Source organism: Lycorma delicatula, chromosome 6 (genome assembly GCF_047948215.1).
Source record: "Lycorma delicatula isolate Av1 chromosome 6, ASM4794821v1, whole genome shotgun sequence".
Classification (NCBI taxonomy): Eukaryota; Metazoa; Arthropoda; class Insecta; order Hemiptera; family Fulgoridae; genus Lycorma; species Lycorma delicatula.
This window is the reverse complement of record NC_134460.1, coordinates 52,971,868-52,989,909: the sequence shown is the minus strand read 5'-3', so window position 1 is coordinate 52,989,909 and position 18,042 is coordinate 52,971,868. Positions and strand designations below refer to the sequence as shown.

General features: G+C 30.0%; 1 protein-coding gene across 1 annotated transcript in view; it reads right to left on the bottom strand.

The window, feature by feature from the left end:
* Window positions 1-18,042, bottom strand: part of LOC142326860 (roundabout homolog 2-like) — a 1,022,566-nt gene that overhangs the window by 527,857 nt on the left and 476,667 nt on the right. Inside the window, exon 2 of the mRNA XM_075369594.1 lies at window positions 5,879-6,178. Coding sequence (XP_075225709.1) covers window positions 5,879-6,178 — 300 coding nt within the window. The remainder of the gene's footprint in view (window positions 1-5,878; window positions 6,179-18,042) is intronic.

The window sequence follows — 18,042 nt, the reverse complement described above, 5'->3', positions numbered from 1 at the left end:
AGGAAAAGAGAACGGAAAGATGTTGCAACAAGAGATCTCCTTCACAGCATATATGATTATGATTATTTTCGCAATAGTCAATAAAATTGCAACTTCCAAGTATTTTGTCGCTCTTATTTATTCGCTATAATTATGCTACATTATCCAATTTTTTAAACTGAAATAAACAATTTACCTACGAAATAAGATAAATTGGTTATTCTAAAAGATTATTTTCATTTTTCTTGATTATAAGCTTAATAATTATGAATAAGATAAATCAGTAATTTGTTATTTTATAGGTTTTTTTTACAGGTATAGGCATTATAAATTAATTATACTCCAATTTGGTTACATGATTTGTATATTCGTAATCTATTTTTCCATTTATATACGATAAGCTTATTTTATAAATGAAACCACTTACTTGATAGGTAACGAACAGGCAATACTATACAGGTAAAGAAAAATCAACTACTAGTCGCGACGCTAGGGTAGATTCTAATCTCTAATTTATTTCAGCCAAAAGCTGCGGGAGTATTTTTTTTCTTGCTCACACACAAGACGACTACCATCAATGAAACAGGAAAATATCCATCAAGGGGTTTTCCGAGCTTTCCAGGAAGCGGTTTATCGCAGTGAAAGAAAAACCCTGTGGAGTTTTTATGTTTTCCGTGCAACTGTTCGCGCTATTTATACCGACACCCTAAAGAGCTTCATATGTCCCACTACGAACCCGACCTAAAACATTCTGTTTCATCTCTCTTCCCGGGATACTGATACTTATTTTACCCAATTCCATTTTTTCTTTAATAAATACAATTGTCACTGATTTAAATATTATATCAAAAAATATTTAAACTCAACAACATTTGTTTTCGTAAATAGAAAATCTTATTTTTTAATAAATAATATTTTATATATACAAAATAAGTATTGTTATTTGTAGTCGCTTAATCTAGAAGGTTACTTTCAAAGTTTGATTACAGTATACTTTTTTTACGTATCGTTTTTCTAAGCGTTGAATAACATAAAAATAAATTAATTTAAAAATAAAATTAATGAAATTTGTAGAAAAAAAGGGACAATAATAAAAAAATAAATAAATGTATATTAGTATTTAAATTTTACGGGAGTCAATTCCTTTATTACATTTTAATATTATAATAAAGGGCTAAAGATTAACTTGATTATTATTTTTTAAATTAATTAATGATATACAAATACTTAAGGATTTAAATTTAAAAAAAGAGAAAGAGTCGGAAAATAAACAAAAAACGGGAATGGTATACGTAAAATTTATCTATATTCACGATAAAACAATATGTACGTTGTTAATTTTTTTAATTAAATACTTTTTATAATTAAAATTACACATCCTAATTATTTTTGTGTGTATGTATATACAACACACGCGCGCGCGCGAGTATTTATAATACATTTTTATAAATTAAAAATGTATAAAAGTGTTACAGTACGCTTACGCACCGTATTGAAATGTGATAATTCTTTATTAATTCACTATTATTTATTAGTAATAATTTTAATTACATTTTGTGGAAGAAATTAAACAGGCAGAAAATTATCAGTTTGCATTACGGTACACAAGCCTGCTGCCGGGTTAACTGTCTGCAATAACTCGATTTTTTGTCAACGGATTTTTACAAATGAGGTGTCATTTTATTCAAAGTAAAATCCTTATTAAATTTTCTAAAAGTAAAAATTTGATCAGACAAATTATTACAAAGATATTGAAGATTAAATATTAATATGATCATCATTAATTAAGAAATTTTTGAAGGTAACGTTTTCAAAATTGTTTATTTTGTAAAACAAGAAACTAGTCTTAGATTAATTTGTCAGATTAACTAAAGTAGGTTTACCTGTTCCTGAGAAATAACTTTTTTGTTGAAAATCACAAAATGGACTGCCGAAGGAAAACAGGAGAAAATAGGAATTATGTCGATATGAACGTTTTTGTTCATTTTGGTGTCCTGAATCAGTTCGTTCAGCGAAAATTAAGTGTTTAAGTATGAGAACTTTTCAACAGTTAAACAAAGAGAAATGAATTTCAACAGATGCCCCTATCACTAAACGATATATTTTTTTGAAATGAGACAACCATACCCTAGGGGACCCCATGGGTAGCGGCTCAAAGGTTTTTAATGGAAAGGGTAAAATTGTACACATCTTTTTAAAAGGCATTGAAAAATAAGAGTTTTGGCGTAAAAACATTTCAAGGCAACCCTAACCAAAATTGAGATGTTTTATGGTTAGTTTCAAAAGTGGCCTGTAGTACTAGAATCTTAGCCGTGGTCTCGTTCCAAAAGACTGTCGTTTCAAGGTCGGAGCATCTGCTAATTTTAAAAAAGGAAAAATTCTGATAAAATAACATTGATTTAATGTATTAATATTTTTATTAATATAATATTTGTTATAATATTAAATTTATATTTATTATATGTTAAAATAATATTAATTTCATATAATATATATATATATACTGTATGAATAACAAAATCGTCTAATACTAAGATAAGTCAGATTAGCTAGCAATTTATCCGAAATTTTAAAATTCTTTTCTAAAAAAAAACAATTTGATGTGGACACTACATGACTTCCTTTTACGCCTAATAAATTACATGTACACAAATTTTTTACAATCAGTTCTTAATAATTATTAATAAATCAATATATTTAAGTTTAAAAATAGTTTAAAAAAAAGGAAATGAAGTCGGATTCAAACCGACCTTCAATTAAGCCTTCCCCTTGTACGATCCAAATATTTCATTAATTAAAATTTTATATGGCTATAACCCTGGAACCAATGAAATTATGTACCACTTATGATATATTGTTGAAAAGCTGTCAATTAGGGCTGATTACTGCAGTTAAGAAAAAGTCCAAAATTAAAAAAAATCTGGATTTTGAGTTTTATAGGACACTTCTGGTGCAGTCGATTTCAATCAAAAGGGTCACAACTAGATGTTACAACAGTCCTAAATCCATAATTTTAACATTCTACGACTAATCGTTTTTGAGTTATGCGAGATATATACGTACGCGCAGACATCACGCCGAAACTAGTCAAAATGGATTCAGGGATGGTCAAAATGGATTCAGGGATGGTCAAAATGGATATTTCCGTTGAAATCTAAAAACCGAAATTTTTCGCGATCACAATACTTCCTTTACTTCGTATAAAGAAGTAAAAATTACCAGAAAATGTTTATTGATAAGCCTACAATAATTTTTTCATAGGATCAAAACAAATCTTCGAAAAATCTTTAAAAAATTACAAGAATAATAATAAGCAGAATAGGACGTACGGGATTCTTATTCCAATTTTATTTTGTTAACCGTTTTACTTAAGACAAATAATGTAGAAATAGTATGAACGGTTTACAATTTTGCTGAATAATTCCACATTTTCTGGAAATAATTGAAGGATCTCTTTAAGGAAATTTAAGCCTATTTTTAGGTAATTATTTTCTATTTAGGAAAAATCATTTGTTGCAGCATATACTCGTACAAAGGAAAGTTTTGTAATACGACTTTATATTTCATAATTATTCAAAATAGTTTCCAGTACACATTATACACTTCTGCCATATTTCTTGGACATCTGGACATACTCATCGTCCCAAACCCTTGGAAAGTCATCAACCATCATAAAATGCCTCCCTTTCGGTCTGTTTTTCACCTAGAGCAACGGAACCATAGGCGTAACTGGAGGAGGCAGCTACCCCCTTCCAAGATGAAAAAAAATAATAAACAAAATATACAAATAACAAATTAAAAAAAACAAAATTAATTAAACAACATTTTAACAATCATTTTAAATAAATATTTAATTCTTCCTTAAGTTATTGTGTATTATTGCATATCACCCTCTCTCATGGACTACCCTTTCACCAAGAAAGAAGAGTTAAATTAAAAAAAACTGCCCTCCTTCCGTTTTGAGCTGGATACTCCCCTGAAGCACGAAGTCACTTGGAGCGAAGTCAGAACTGTAGGGAATATGCTGTAACGGTTTTATTCCAGTGCTGGCAAAATACTCGGAGCAAACTTTGGAGCAGTGCGATGGAGTGTTATCGTGACCATGTATCCATCCTTAAATTTGGGCACAGCTTCGACAACTTTAGGCAGCCATTCATCGGTATAGCACTTCACTGTGACTGCCTTTCTTTCTTTTCTGTTTGGCTTCCAGGAATTACCATTCAGATATTACTTCAGAGGATGAATGAGGATGATATGTATGAGTGTAAATGAAGTGTAGTATTGTACAGTATCACTTCGACCATTCCTGAGATGTGTGGTTAATTGAAACCCAACCACCAAAGAACATCGGTATCCACGATCTAGAATTCAGGTCCGTATAAAATTGTCTTTACTAGAACGTTCGAACTCTCGATTTCCAAATCAGCTGATTTGGGAAGACGCGTTCACTACTAAACCGTCCTGGTGGGTTCCCTGTAACTGCCATATGAGTTTCCAACAAAACTCGCTTTGAAACTCCTTTAACACTAAAAAAATACGGCCATTCTCTTCACTGATCTGGATTTTCAAACAGCCACGGGGATCTTCTCATCCTCGAACATCCACATTTTGTTCTAACCCTTGGTAGGAATGTCAAATTTTATAGCCTGCCATATCACTGTTCTCATAGGGAACAAAAGTTCAAAATTTCGAACTTTTTCAGCGTTTCATGCCACCATGAAACACGATGTGGCATCTGATCGTCGGTCAAGTTATGCAGCACTTAAAAGGTATAACGATTTTTTAATTTGAAGCCGATCTCGCAAAATTCATTAATGCATAACACCTCTACTTTTTGGTAGGTCACACCTCTGTCTTCCTCAAACGTTTTTCGTACGCCAGGGATATTTCCCTTAGTCCCAATGGTCGACCTGATGTTGAAGCGTCCTCAAGACCAAAATTTACTCTTTCAAACTCTCGGTACCGTCTAAACATTGTTGAATGATGATTCTTTCCAAGTATAGGAGTCGTTTCCTCTGAACAGTGATAAACTCTTAACCCAGTGCAAAATTACCTGGCATTCAGTTTTTGATCACGACGACATCACTACTTTTTTCAACTAATATACTAAAAAGCAAATTGCACTGAGACAGTGACTACAGAGGCTAAGTGCAGGTTGGGACTTGTCTAAACACGCGCTAACTTGTAACTGTCTGTAATGTAATGATATGTTTCGTCGTACTGCAAAACGGTCATAATGTCCTTTGTACATGAGACATTCGACATAACATTACTGATCGGTTGAACTGAACAACATCTTAATTAAGGATATCTTTAGAAACTGTAAAAAGAATAAGGGAGGGTTTCTGGAGGAAGATTCTTGAAGTATTTCTTTGTTTGTTTTGTTTCATAAACACTCTTCGGTTGAGCGCTCTATCTTCCTACTCTTTTTTCTTATTCTTTAGGAGTATACTAAAGAGCGTTTTGGTCATGAGCTCACTGGATTCATGTTAAGCATATAGGGACAGAAATATTATTATTCCCTATTCTGGGATCTTTATTTCCTATCAGACAGCTGTAAAAATACCCAACCTGGGGCTGATCGAGTAAAGATATTTTCTTAATTCCAATTAATATATGCAAATATATCTATGGAAAGATGTGTTTAATTAAATAGTACTTAAACGTTAATTATAATAAGGTAAGAATTTACATTTAATAAAATCATAACTTACATAATAACAAAAATAGTTGTTCTCTTTTCTTCAAAAAAATTAAGGAACATTTATATTATTTATAAAATACATTATATAATATGTAAAAGACTATAAGATGCATATTTAATATTTAATGTTATATAAGTATCTAATATTAATATATGTACGTATATAATTAAAAAATAATGAAAGTTGATATTTACCTGCTACTTGTAGTGTTGCGTTACGACTAGCTGCAGAACCAGCAATGTTTTTAGCAACACACCAATATACGCCATCATCATGTTCTTTCTTTCCATGAAGAGCTCGTAAAAAGAATAATGAACCAACAGGTAACACAACACGATGTGAGCTAGAAGTAAATTCTAATGGCGCACCATCTTTCCACCATTCAATTGTAGGATCCGGACGACCTTCTGCCTTACAATTTAGCGTTACCGGCTCATTTTTTGGCACAACCATATCAGCTGGATGTTCCGTGATTCTTGGTGATCTGTACTGACCTGAAATCAAACATTAAAAAAATTAACTCCAGAAACTGGATGATATAATGTACATCAAAAGTTTACAATAGAATCATTAAGTAATGAGATTTATTAATCTTTCGGCAATTTAATGATAATCTTCAAAGTTCTAATTCAAACTGAACTAAGTTCTGCTATATTGTGTTAGATATTTATCAGTTTCATTTCACGCTCGTGGGTAAAATGATGCCTGTCTTCCCTCAAGAATTTAGTTTATTTCTATTCTACTTTAACGACGCCTATTTATGGCGTTTTCAAAAGTAACTTGATTTCGAAGAGGTATCAAAAACTTGTTCTTCAAAATAATGTCTTCCGAAGAATCCTGTTCTACAAAAACGTTCAAAATCAAACAGTTCTTTCGATTTTGGATCTTATAATTCACCTATTTTATTTTCAATAAATATTGAATTGTTAAGCTAACGATTCCAATGTAATACTATAGTATAAAACCAAAAAGGATTATTAATTAAATAAAACAAAATGAAAAAACCTCAACAAATTATTGGTTACACTCAACGATCTAACATGGCACCTCAGGCCAATCAAATTGCCAAAAATACCTGGTTTTTTTGCAAAATTAATTTCCATTAGATAAGACAAGTAAAAATAGGTAACATTCCGTAGAATTGAATGAATTGCTTTTCCATCCTCTCATTTTTCCGCATCATTTTCAGAATGGCGTCTAATGTTAGCAAAACACAGTTTTTTTCGTTTTAAAGAAAACCTAGACGTTTTACTAAAAGATGTTTTACATAAAAGTAGTAGAACGTTTTAAAACAAAACCTTTAAGCCCTACCAATTGATCAACAAATAAAATAGTTATTGCAAAAAAATCGCAAAAAATAACTTTTTCTTCAATTATTAACATCTTTAAAATGATAAAAAGATTTTTTGAAGAAATTTCCAGAATATGTAGTCCTTGGCAAGTAGAATAAAATTTTTTTAACTTTTGCAAAATATTCAATAGTTTTTACAAAAATCGAGTTTTTTGAAAAATAAAATACGTTTCTTAAAACTCATATTGTAATGCACCTACCTGGACCATTCAGGGCTTAAAATTTTCTTTAAGAGTTGTACTAACGTGTAAAAATAGTGCGTACATTGGAAAAGAATTGTAGTTATACGAAAAAGCAACCAAACCATCGACTTTTTTTCGGCTCGAAAAGTTTCAATTATTTTTTAAAGTTAGAATGCCATGTAAATGATATTATTGCCATTCGATATCTGCCACTTTTCTACAAATTTAAAAAAAAAATTGTTCTACAACCTACTGGAGCCAAGATAATTTTTTTCAAAATACTTTACCTCATTTGTCAATATTAATGTCTGAAATTTTCATACATTGTACCCGAGTACTTGTACTTTGATATAAAAATTATTCCGCAGCGATCGATTTCGTTTTGTTCACTGTAAGCTAAATTATGTTGGACCCCGTAAAATACTTATTCCATTCGACACATTGATGCGTTGGTGGGCCGACTTGTCGGTTGACAGATTACCAAAAGAAGCTGTTTTTTTTTTAAACGTTTAGTTTTTCTTTAAAACGAAAAAAACTGTTTTTCGCCATTTTTGGCGCTATTCTGAAAATGATGCGGAAAAATGAGAGGGTGGAAAAGCAGTTCAATCAATTCTACGGAATTTTTCCTATTTTTTACACGTCTTAACAAACGGAAGTTCATTTTGGCACGTAAAAATCTAATTTGATTGGCCTACCTATACAAAATGCCTAAGCTACTTTATGCGCATTCGCTATGTAAGTTGTTCAAAGAGGAATGGTTATAAAAACCAACTACCCATAGACAAGACTAAATTAGGTGCGTCAAACTAAAACATGTAATTTAGCTTTCTGTTTAAACCAACCTTGACTACGGATGGTGTAAAAAAAACGGATTCAATGAAAAAACAAATTCATTTCAACGCTGAATCAGATTTAACTTGTTTGCAATCACTTTTTTTAGTCCATGAAACCGATGTAATTAACAACACTGTTACAGGCTTGTTGTACCTGAGACTAACTTCCTACTTAAGGTGGTAGTCATTTCCATGAACTTCCAAATCATTATTGAACTTACAGCTTGCTATGAAATCGTATAATCTAAAAAGACAAAAATAAAATAAATAAATTTATAAAAACCAAATAATTAGGCTACTTAAACAAAATGTGCTAATAGGGTGTTAAGACATTTATACTTTAAGCAGATGTTATGATCTTAATAAATAATGTTTTAATTATCGAAAGAATTGCGAAAGTTTAATCTTCAACTATACACAATCATCATAGGTTATCATCGTTACAGTTCAACCCAACTATGTTTTTAATAACTTCAAACGTTCTGGTCGATTATATTGATGGGCTGTGACCTTGAATTCGCTTAAGACGGTTACTGCGGCATATCTACCAATAATTGTAAACTATACTTATAATACGAACAAAACTTATTAAATCTTCATTTGTAAGATGTTTTCTTTAATTTTTTTTATCTTTTTTGGTACCCAGCCGCATCGAGAGACAGACGATTCATATAGAAAAGTTCCGGCCACGGTTACATTGGTTTTACTAATTCTAAACTGCACTAAAAGTGTTTGTTTAACAATCTCTAATGTTTTTATATAATAACGAACATTGAAAATTATTTTTACTATAATAAATCTTTATTAACACTATAATACCGTGATAAAACCAGATGGTGCCTCCAAATGCTTTTCTCTTCGCAGAAAAAACTACAAAAGAAAATTCTTGCGGTAAATCTTTCCATCTACAAAAACCGAAGAAGGCCTGAAAATACAAACCGGGAAAACGTATATAAACAAACTGAAAATTGTCTAATAAAATTAAAAGGAAAATAAATTTCATGGCTATCTTTATAGTATAGAATAATAATAGATTAACAAAACAAATATTCAACCAAATATAAAAATAAAACTAAGATAGTTTGCAAAAATTTGTAAAGATTTAAATGAAAAACCGGTAAATTGATTAAAAATAGATAAAAATTTAGAAAAAAATGATAAAAAAAACATGAAATGTTTCTGAAAAAAATCCCCTCACAAAAAAGGAAAAGCAAAATTGACACAAGAAGAAAAAACCTCAAAAAGAATGAAAAAAGTGGGAAAGAATTAAAAGAAAAAAAGAAAGCTGAATGAAAGTGTTTATGCGTTCCTTTAGTCAAAAAAAATAAAAAAATAAAATCTATATAAGCAAAATCTTTATAAGAGGTCAAATACCCAGTTATATTAATTTTGCAAGTGTATTTTCACACGCGGATAACCACGTGTGTTTTTCCACGTGGTTATTCGCGTATTGTACTGGTATTAATATTATATTTTATGATTTTAAATGTATATATATATATATATAGGGTGATTCAGGAGGATAAGGCAATACTTTGACAACTCATTCTAGAGGCTGAAAATAAGAAAAAAAGTTCATATAAACATAGGTCCGAAAACGCTTCGTTAGCGAGTTATACAGAGTGAAAGATTTCGCCCGAGTTTCAGTTCCTCCGGGTAAATTAGGGCTTTCTGAAATTATGAAATTATAAATGTTTAAAATTTTATTTATTTTTTGTTGACATTATTTACATCAATCTTCTTATAATTAATTCTCTACAATTTATGTTTAAAAAATGTATGATTTATTGCCAATTTAAAAACGTTATTGTACGTCAAACGTAAAGAAATGTGTTTTTTGACCCTATTTTTGGAGTTTTACATGGAATATCTTAGAAACTGACAGAGATACAGTTCTGGGATCTATTTTTTTCGATTTCCCAGCTCAAACACCATAAAAAACAATTGAATTTGCTCCTTAATTGACCTTCCGAGAATTTCAGAAAGCCTTAATTTACCCGGAGGAACTGAAACTCGGGCGAAATCTTTCAACCTGTATAACTCGCTAACGAAGCGTTTTTGGACCTCTGTTTATATGAACTTTTTTCTTATTTTTAGCCTCTATAATGTGTTGTCAAAGTATTGCCCTATCCTCCTGAATCAACCTGTATGTTAAAAGTTAAGAAAAAAAAACTTACTATCGGAAAAACCTTTTTTTAAAAACATGCTTTAAAATAATGTAAAAAATGGTAAACATAAATAAGAGGCAAATTTTGTTTTCAACAAAATAATATGTATAGAGTTGTCTATTTTCGCAAGACCAGAATGAAAAGCATGGGGCGCGACCGCAATTCTATTTTGCACCTTAACTTTTATCCATCCAGAGATTTACTAGATGTATATTGAAGCTATCATTTCCATTTTGCATCAAATCCTTTGTCATATTAAAAGAATTTACTCGTATGTAGTTACTGAATATGAAAGCGTGCCCCATTGTGCCTTTCAATGTGGTCTTCCGAAAATAGATAACTATATATATTATTTTGTTGAAAAAAATTATCATTTATTAATGTTTACTGGGTAATCCATTTTTTAGATTTTTAAAAGCGTTTAATTTTTTTTTTTTAATTTATACTTTTTATTAATACGATGTTTAAATATTTAACTACTACCACAAATGCTATCTAGATCGACGCAAGATGTATGTATTGAGGTTTTTACAGAACATCTTGAAAACTTAAACATAATACAAGAGTTTTCGATATCCCGTACAAGAGTGTTCGAAGCGTTTGTTGGTTGATCGACTACGTAGATATTCATTCCAAAAACCTACTGCGCATGTGTACTACTACTCTCCACCTTCTGCGCATGACAACTGGTAACCGCGGAACGAAAGTGAGCTAAAGAAAAGCATGTAAAAGGAAAAAACTAAACGCAATTTTAGTCATCATTTAATAAATTATACCACTGTATTTATCAAAAGAATAAATATAAAACATTTTATTATGAAAACAGAGGAAGAAAAGATCTGCATGATTTCTAATCCAAAAATGGCTACCGTGATACAAAAATACTAAATTATAATTCAAGCGACTTTTAAATTATTTTTTCATGAAATTATCGTGATGTTTGTATTATTTACAGGATACGGAGTTAAAATCTTTTTTATAAAATTAAATTTTGTTTTTTATAGACCTTCGTGGGTAGCGTCTCGGAATTTCGTGCGGAGGTCCCGTGTTCGAATCCCGATTAGGCATGATATCTTTTCATACGCTACCAATTTTTATCGGGCTAATGACCAAAGCTGTTGATTACCCTTTCTTTCTTAATAAAAAAAAAAACTTTTAAACATTTTAAAATTAATATTTAAACTGTATTAAAATAATTTACATTACCTTTATTTACTTTTTTCGAACATTGTATTACAAAATCAGAAATTATATCGTTTAATTTTCCATATATTCTACAATAAAAATAAAAATTATTCACTCAACCGATGTATGTTACAAAATTTAATAAACATTAACTGTTACGAAGGATTACAATCTGTATTTGTTTTTTATTCAAGGTATAACGTTAACGTACTTTAATGGCCAATACAATTTTACAAAGTTGTTTGAAAACTAAATATAGTACATAAAATCAAAATCTTCAAAAATTAAATAAATATGGAATTTCACCTTCGAAAAGATTAATAAAATAAATTTACCCAAAAAATAGGTAAATCACAGTTTGAAATTATATAAAAATTTTCCACCAAAGAAATATTGGGATTTGAATTTTAGGAAATTCGGCTTAACCCGATCAAAAATTAATTATAAACGTTAACCTAATTAGGAGATCGGTCTATACCCTAAGGATGTACGAAAGGTTTTTATATATATCGAACGGTCCTACATTTATAGAACCAAGTATGAAATAGAAGGGATTATTATTATAGAAGGGATTCCCAAACTCTTCGTATCGCGGCGCCCTTTTTCAATTAAAAATTTTCCATGGGGCCCTACTCTAAGTAAAAGTATGACTACTCATAAATAAGAGATAAAAATAAATAAAACTCGTGTATCTTCATCATTTTTTTTTTTTTTTACTTTATTAACATTAAATTAATAATTATAAATGTCTTGGGTCAATTAGTTATGAAACTTTTACAATATTTCGCGGCGCTCCTGTGAAGAGGCCATGGCTCCCTGGGGGGCAGCAGCGCACAGTTTGGGATTCACTGGATTACACAATAAAGAGAAAATCAAATGCGTGGGTATCGAAAAAAATATAATTTACGGAAAAACAGCAATACAAGTCCAACATCTCCTTTCAGAAAAAAACAACTAATTATTTACATATAGGACAGAAATTTAGATAATTTTGTCTGGAAGAAGAGTGGTACATTATTTATTAAATAATTCAACTTTTCCTGGATTAGTTTAAATAAATGACACAATATTAAAAAAATCCCTTTTGGCACGCCGGAAGGCGGAGGTATATTTCACCGGTACTAAATAGGGTATAAAACAGATTTCCACCTTAAAGTTAAGAAAAACTTCAAATTCGCTCAATACTACTATCGTTGCACGTGAAAAAAACTTTCACATGTTTAGCATACGACAAGCTTCATCTTCTTACAGTTCCAGCAACATTTTGGCATCCCTTGCCATAAGGGTTAATCATATCAAAAATTGTTCAAAAAAAAAAAAATGTGCCTATTAAGGGAGGTGTGATTTTTTTGTGTTCAAAACCAAATTTTTTCTAACCCCTTAGCCAGTGGTTGGTGATATTAAAAAACCTTACTTAGATATGTTTTAGGCCCTTATCCAAAGAATAGTAGGAACTTTAAAAAAAATCGATATTTTACTTAATAAGAAAGTTACAGCCATACTTTGTTTTTTTTTTTTTAAAAAAGCCACCCCATTTCCACCTCCATGGTTCGATTTTGGCCGTTAACAAACTCGAACGAGATTTTGATTCGAGTTATTTTGAAGGAGCCATTTGAAAATGATTGGCGCAAAATTACGGCAGTTATTGTATCCACAAGAAAGTGACACAAAGTGACAGTATATATATATATATAACTTTTCAGCTGACGGTGATTTTGTGGAATGGGGAATGTGAAATGTGAAGGTATGTCGAAATTTTCTAGAAGTCGAGTCAAGATAATTATGAAATCTACCTAAAACCATTGTTCTCCCTCTAGAAATTAAAGAATCATCCGAGATAAAGTACAAATTATTTTATTGTTTTACTATGCATAAAAATACCTACGTAATGTAACATGCAAATAGAATATTTTTAAGAATTCAACTGAATGAAAATAAGATATCTCTGTTCGGTTACAGGAGACAAAGGTACATCAATAAATTTGTTTCACAGTATCAATATATATATATATATATATATATATATATATAAGCTTCATTAATTTAAATGTTTCCGTCAATGATCATTGTAAATAAAATTAGTAAAAATTTATTTTTTGTATCTTAAACGATGCAGTCACGTGTAATACGCGTATGTAAAAAATAAAAAACTCCTTATTCCTTGAAACATAATTTTCCTATTATAACAATTATTATTATTATTATTATTATAGAATACGAACTAAGTAAAGGTCATTTTGTTTACGATACCACAAACTATTATTGGTAACCGTTACCGTAGGCTGTTTAAGTAACAACTCAATTTAATACTAATAGGTTTAACTCCTTAGGCTGTTTATGTCCACTCGCACTTAAAAACATTAATATTGCAGACAATAATAACAATAATTATTCAATAATTACATGTTATACAACCAACGTAAGTAGGAGAATAAAATAAAATTAACATACTATATTAATCGTATTAGTGTACTTTTACTTTAATATTAATAAGTCTAAAAAATAAAAAAAATACATAAGAATTATCAAATTAATGGCGGAAAATAAGATAATAATAATAATCATAACAAAAAATCTACATAATAATTATAGCAAATTATTATTACAGTCCGCAATTACATAGTCTCTAAGAGGTAAAAATAAATTATGAAGTAAACCATGACCCTAAACAATTTAACATTAATAAATTTAAATTTAATAAAATGTATTAATTAAAAAACATTTTATTGATTATAAAATGTAGTAGTTTTTTTTTTGTAAAAGGAAATACCGTTAAAATTTAACCAGTCCTGTATTGAGTACGCTGGTCATTAATTAAACCCCAACTACAATAATATGATGAAGATTACTGTTAATAAATTAAAGAAATGATACAATTAACAGGATTTATTTGTAAACTATATTGTTTCTTTTACTTTCCTGACAGCATAGCTCTAAAGCTCTGCTGCAAGAAGGAAAGTATAGTAATCTAAATTAGTTATATACATTTTTTTTTTAATGAAAAATAAATAAAATTTTATTTCATTAATAGCTATTGATATTCTTATTTAAAAAAAAAATATTGTAATTTTTTTGTACTTAAATTATTATTTATTGTAATTTGATTTTTACAATCAGAAATTAATAATATTAATAAATCAATATATTTAAATTAGAAAAAAGTTAAAAAAAAGTAGATGAAGACTGATTAGAATCGATGTGTTTCCCTTGAAAGATCCAAATATTTCGTTAAGTAAAATTTTATGTTTCTTTTTTTTTGTCTTCAGTCATTTGACTGGTTTGATGCAGCTCTCCAAGATTCCCTATCTAGTGCTAGTCGTTTCATTTCAGTATACCCTCTACATCCTACATCCCTAACAATTTGTTTTACATATTACAAACGTGGCCTGCCTACACAATTTTTTCCTTCTACCTGTCCTTCCAATATTAAAGCGACTATTCCAGGATGCCTTAGTATATGGCCTATAAGTCTGTCTCTTCTTTTAACTATATTTTTCCAAATGCTTCTTTCTTCATCTATTTGCCGCAATACCTCTTCGTTTGTCACTTTATCCACCCGTCTGATTTTTAACATTTTCCTATAGCACCACATTTCAAAAGCTTCTAATCTTTTCTTCTCAGATACTCCGATTGTCCAAGTTTCACTACCATATAAAGCGACACTCCAAACATACACTTTCAAAAATCTTTTCCTGACATTTAAATTAATTTTTGATGTAAACAAATTATATTTCTTACTGAAGGCTCGTTTAGCTTGTGCTATTCGGCATTTTATATCGCTCCTGCTTCGTCCATCTTTAGTAATTCTACCTCCCAAATAACAAAATTCTTCTACCTCCATAATCTTTTCTCCTCCTATTTTCACATTCAGTGGTCCATCTTTGTTATTTCTACTACATTTCATTACTTTTGTTTTGTTCTTGTTTATTTTCATGCGATAGTTCTTGCGTAGGACTTCATCTATGCCGTTCATTGTTTCTTCTAAATCCTTTTTACTCTCGGCTAGAATTACTATATCACCAGCAAATCGTAGCATCTTTATCTTTTCACCTTGTACTGTTACTCCGAATCTAAATTGTTCTTTAACATCATTAACTGCTAGTTCCATGTAAAGATTAAAAAGTAACGGAGATAGGGAACATCCTTGTCGGACTCCCTTTCTTATTACGGCTTCTTTCTTATGTTCTTCAATTGTTACTGTTGTTGTTTGGTTCCTGTACATGTTAGCAATTGTTCTTCTATCTCTGTATTTGAACCCTAATTTTTTTAAAATGCTGAGCATTTTATTCCAGTCTACGTTATCGAATGCCTTTTCTAGGTCTATAAACGCCAAGTATGTTGGTTTGTTTTTCTTTAATCTTCCTTCTATTATTAATCTGAGGCCTAAAATTGCTTCCCTTGTCGCCATACTTTTCCTGAAACCAAATTGGTCTTCTCCTAACACTTCTTCCACTCTCCTCTCAATTCTTCTGTATAGAATTCTAGTTAAGATTTTTGATGCATGACTAGTTAAACTAATTGTTCTGTATTCTTCACATTTATCTGCCCCTGCTTTCTTTGGTATAATGACTATAACACTTTTTTTGAAGTCTCTGACGGAAATTCCCCTTTTTCATAAATATTACACACCAGTTTGTATAATCTATCAATCGCTTCCTCACCTGCACTGCACAGTAATTCTACAGGTATTCCGTCTATTCCAGGAGCCTTTCTGCCATTTAAATCTTTTAATGCTCTCTTAAATTCAGATCTCAGTATTGTTTCTCCCATTTCAACCTCCTCAACTTCCTCTTCTTCCTCTATAACACCATTTTCTAATTCATTTCCTCCGTATAACTCTTCAATATATTCCACCCATCTATCGACTTTACCTTTCGTATTATATATTGGTGTACCATCTTTGTTTAACACATTATTAGATTTTAATTTATGTACCCCAAAATTTTCCTTAACTTTCCTGTATGCTCCGTCTATTTTACCAATGTTCATTTCTCTTTCCACTTCTGAACACTTTTCTTTAATCCACTCTTCTTTCACCAGTTTGCACTTCCTGTTTATAGCATTTCTTAATTGCCGATAGTTCCTTTTACTTTCTTTATCACTAGCATTCTTATATTTTCTATGTTCATCCGTCAGCTGCAATATATCGTCTGAAACCCAAGGTTTCAGACTCGGTAAATTTTTAAATTTTCTAGCCTACCAACCTTTTTTAAGCTTCTAACATTCCACGCTCCGACTCGTAGAATGTTATTTTTTAGTTTTCTGGTGACCCCTTCCTTAGTAGTCCCCACCCGGAGATCCGAACGGGGGACTAGTTTACCTCTATTTTTTTTTTTTTTTTTTTTTTTTTTTTTTTTTTTTTTTTTTTTAAGCCTCCGGGACCACCGTTAGGTATTGCTTCAGAGAATGATTTGAAATGGAAATTTTTGTAGTGAAAATGCCATGCCTGACCGGGACTCCGGATGAAAGGCTGAGATGCTACCACAGAGGCTGGATAGTTCAACAAACTGGGTCAGAAAAAAACCCATAAAAAGTCGAAACATAGATACAAAAGTGAAAAAAAAATTAAATAAGTAATACCGTCTAAAAAATGGATAGTCCTCTTAATATATATTACTTAAATAAAATTTACCAGATAAAAAAATGTTAAATAAAAATTTTCCTTAATGAACACTTTAATAGAAATTAAAGAATTACTCGTAATTAAATTTAATAATTTCAAAGTAAAGTATCACATACATTTTGTCTTCTAGTGGCCGTTAAAAAACAAAAATTAGTAATTGTAGTAGGAAGAAAGTCCATAATTCCTGTGATTACACCGTAATTTATTTTTATTTTTAAACAAGTAATAAATTATTAAGTACATAAACATTACGAATTGTCAAGACTATTTGATATTTCGAAAAGGGTTTTACTAAAAATTAGATGCGGTAAATCAAAGTTCGCTCTTAAAGGATTTTTTTGAATAATGAGTAATATATAGAAGAGAGCTGCCCAGTTTAGATTTCCAGGCTATCATACAAAATGAACACTGAGCATACGCAACGCATACTTGTTTAATAATTACAATTTGCTTATTTTGTAATTAAAAATTTTAATTTTGGACATAAATAGTAGATGTGCGCAAAACTGTTAATTAATAATCGATAATTAGGTATTATCATTAAACAATATTAAACGCTTTTTTTTTAATTTTAACCTGAGATTTAACCGAACTCTGTTTCATTCAATTTTAGATCGCTAAATTAGTGAACTAATAGAAAGTAACAAATGAAATGGACACAAGATATCGTTAATTATTTTCAACTTATTTGGATGAATATGAAAAAAAAAACAAATAATTGGTATTAATATATTTATATCAAAATATCTATGCGATCATGGAATTTTTTACTTAACAATTGATTATGTTTTATACATAGAACAATTTTTACGTTGATAAGTACAATAAATTATAGTATTTTTAAAATGTAAATGATATTAACAGTTATAAAAAATAGAAACAATATTGCCACAACATAAAATAATTTTTCATTCGACCTAGAAACTCCTACATTTAGATCAAATTCCCGTTGATAGACCGATAGACCTTGATTCTTTACGAAGTACTGTGTTCTAATACATACCATATACTGATAT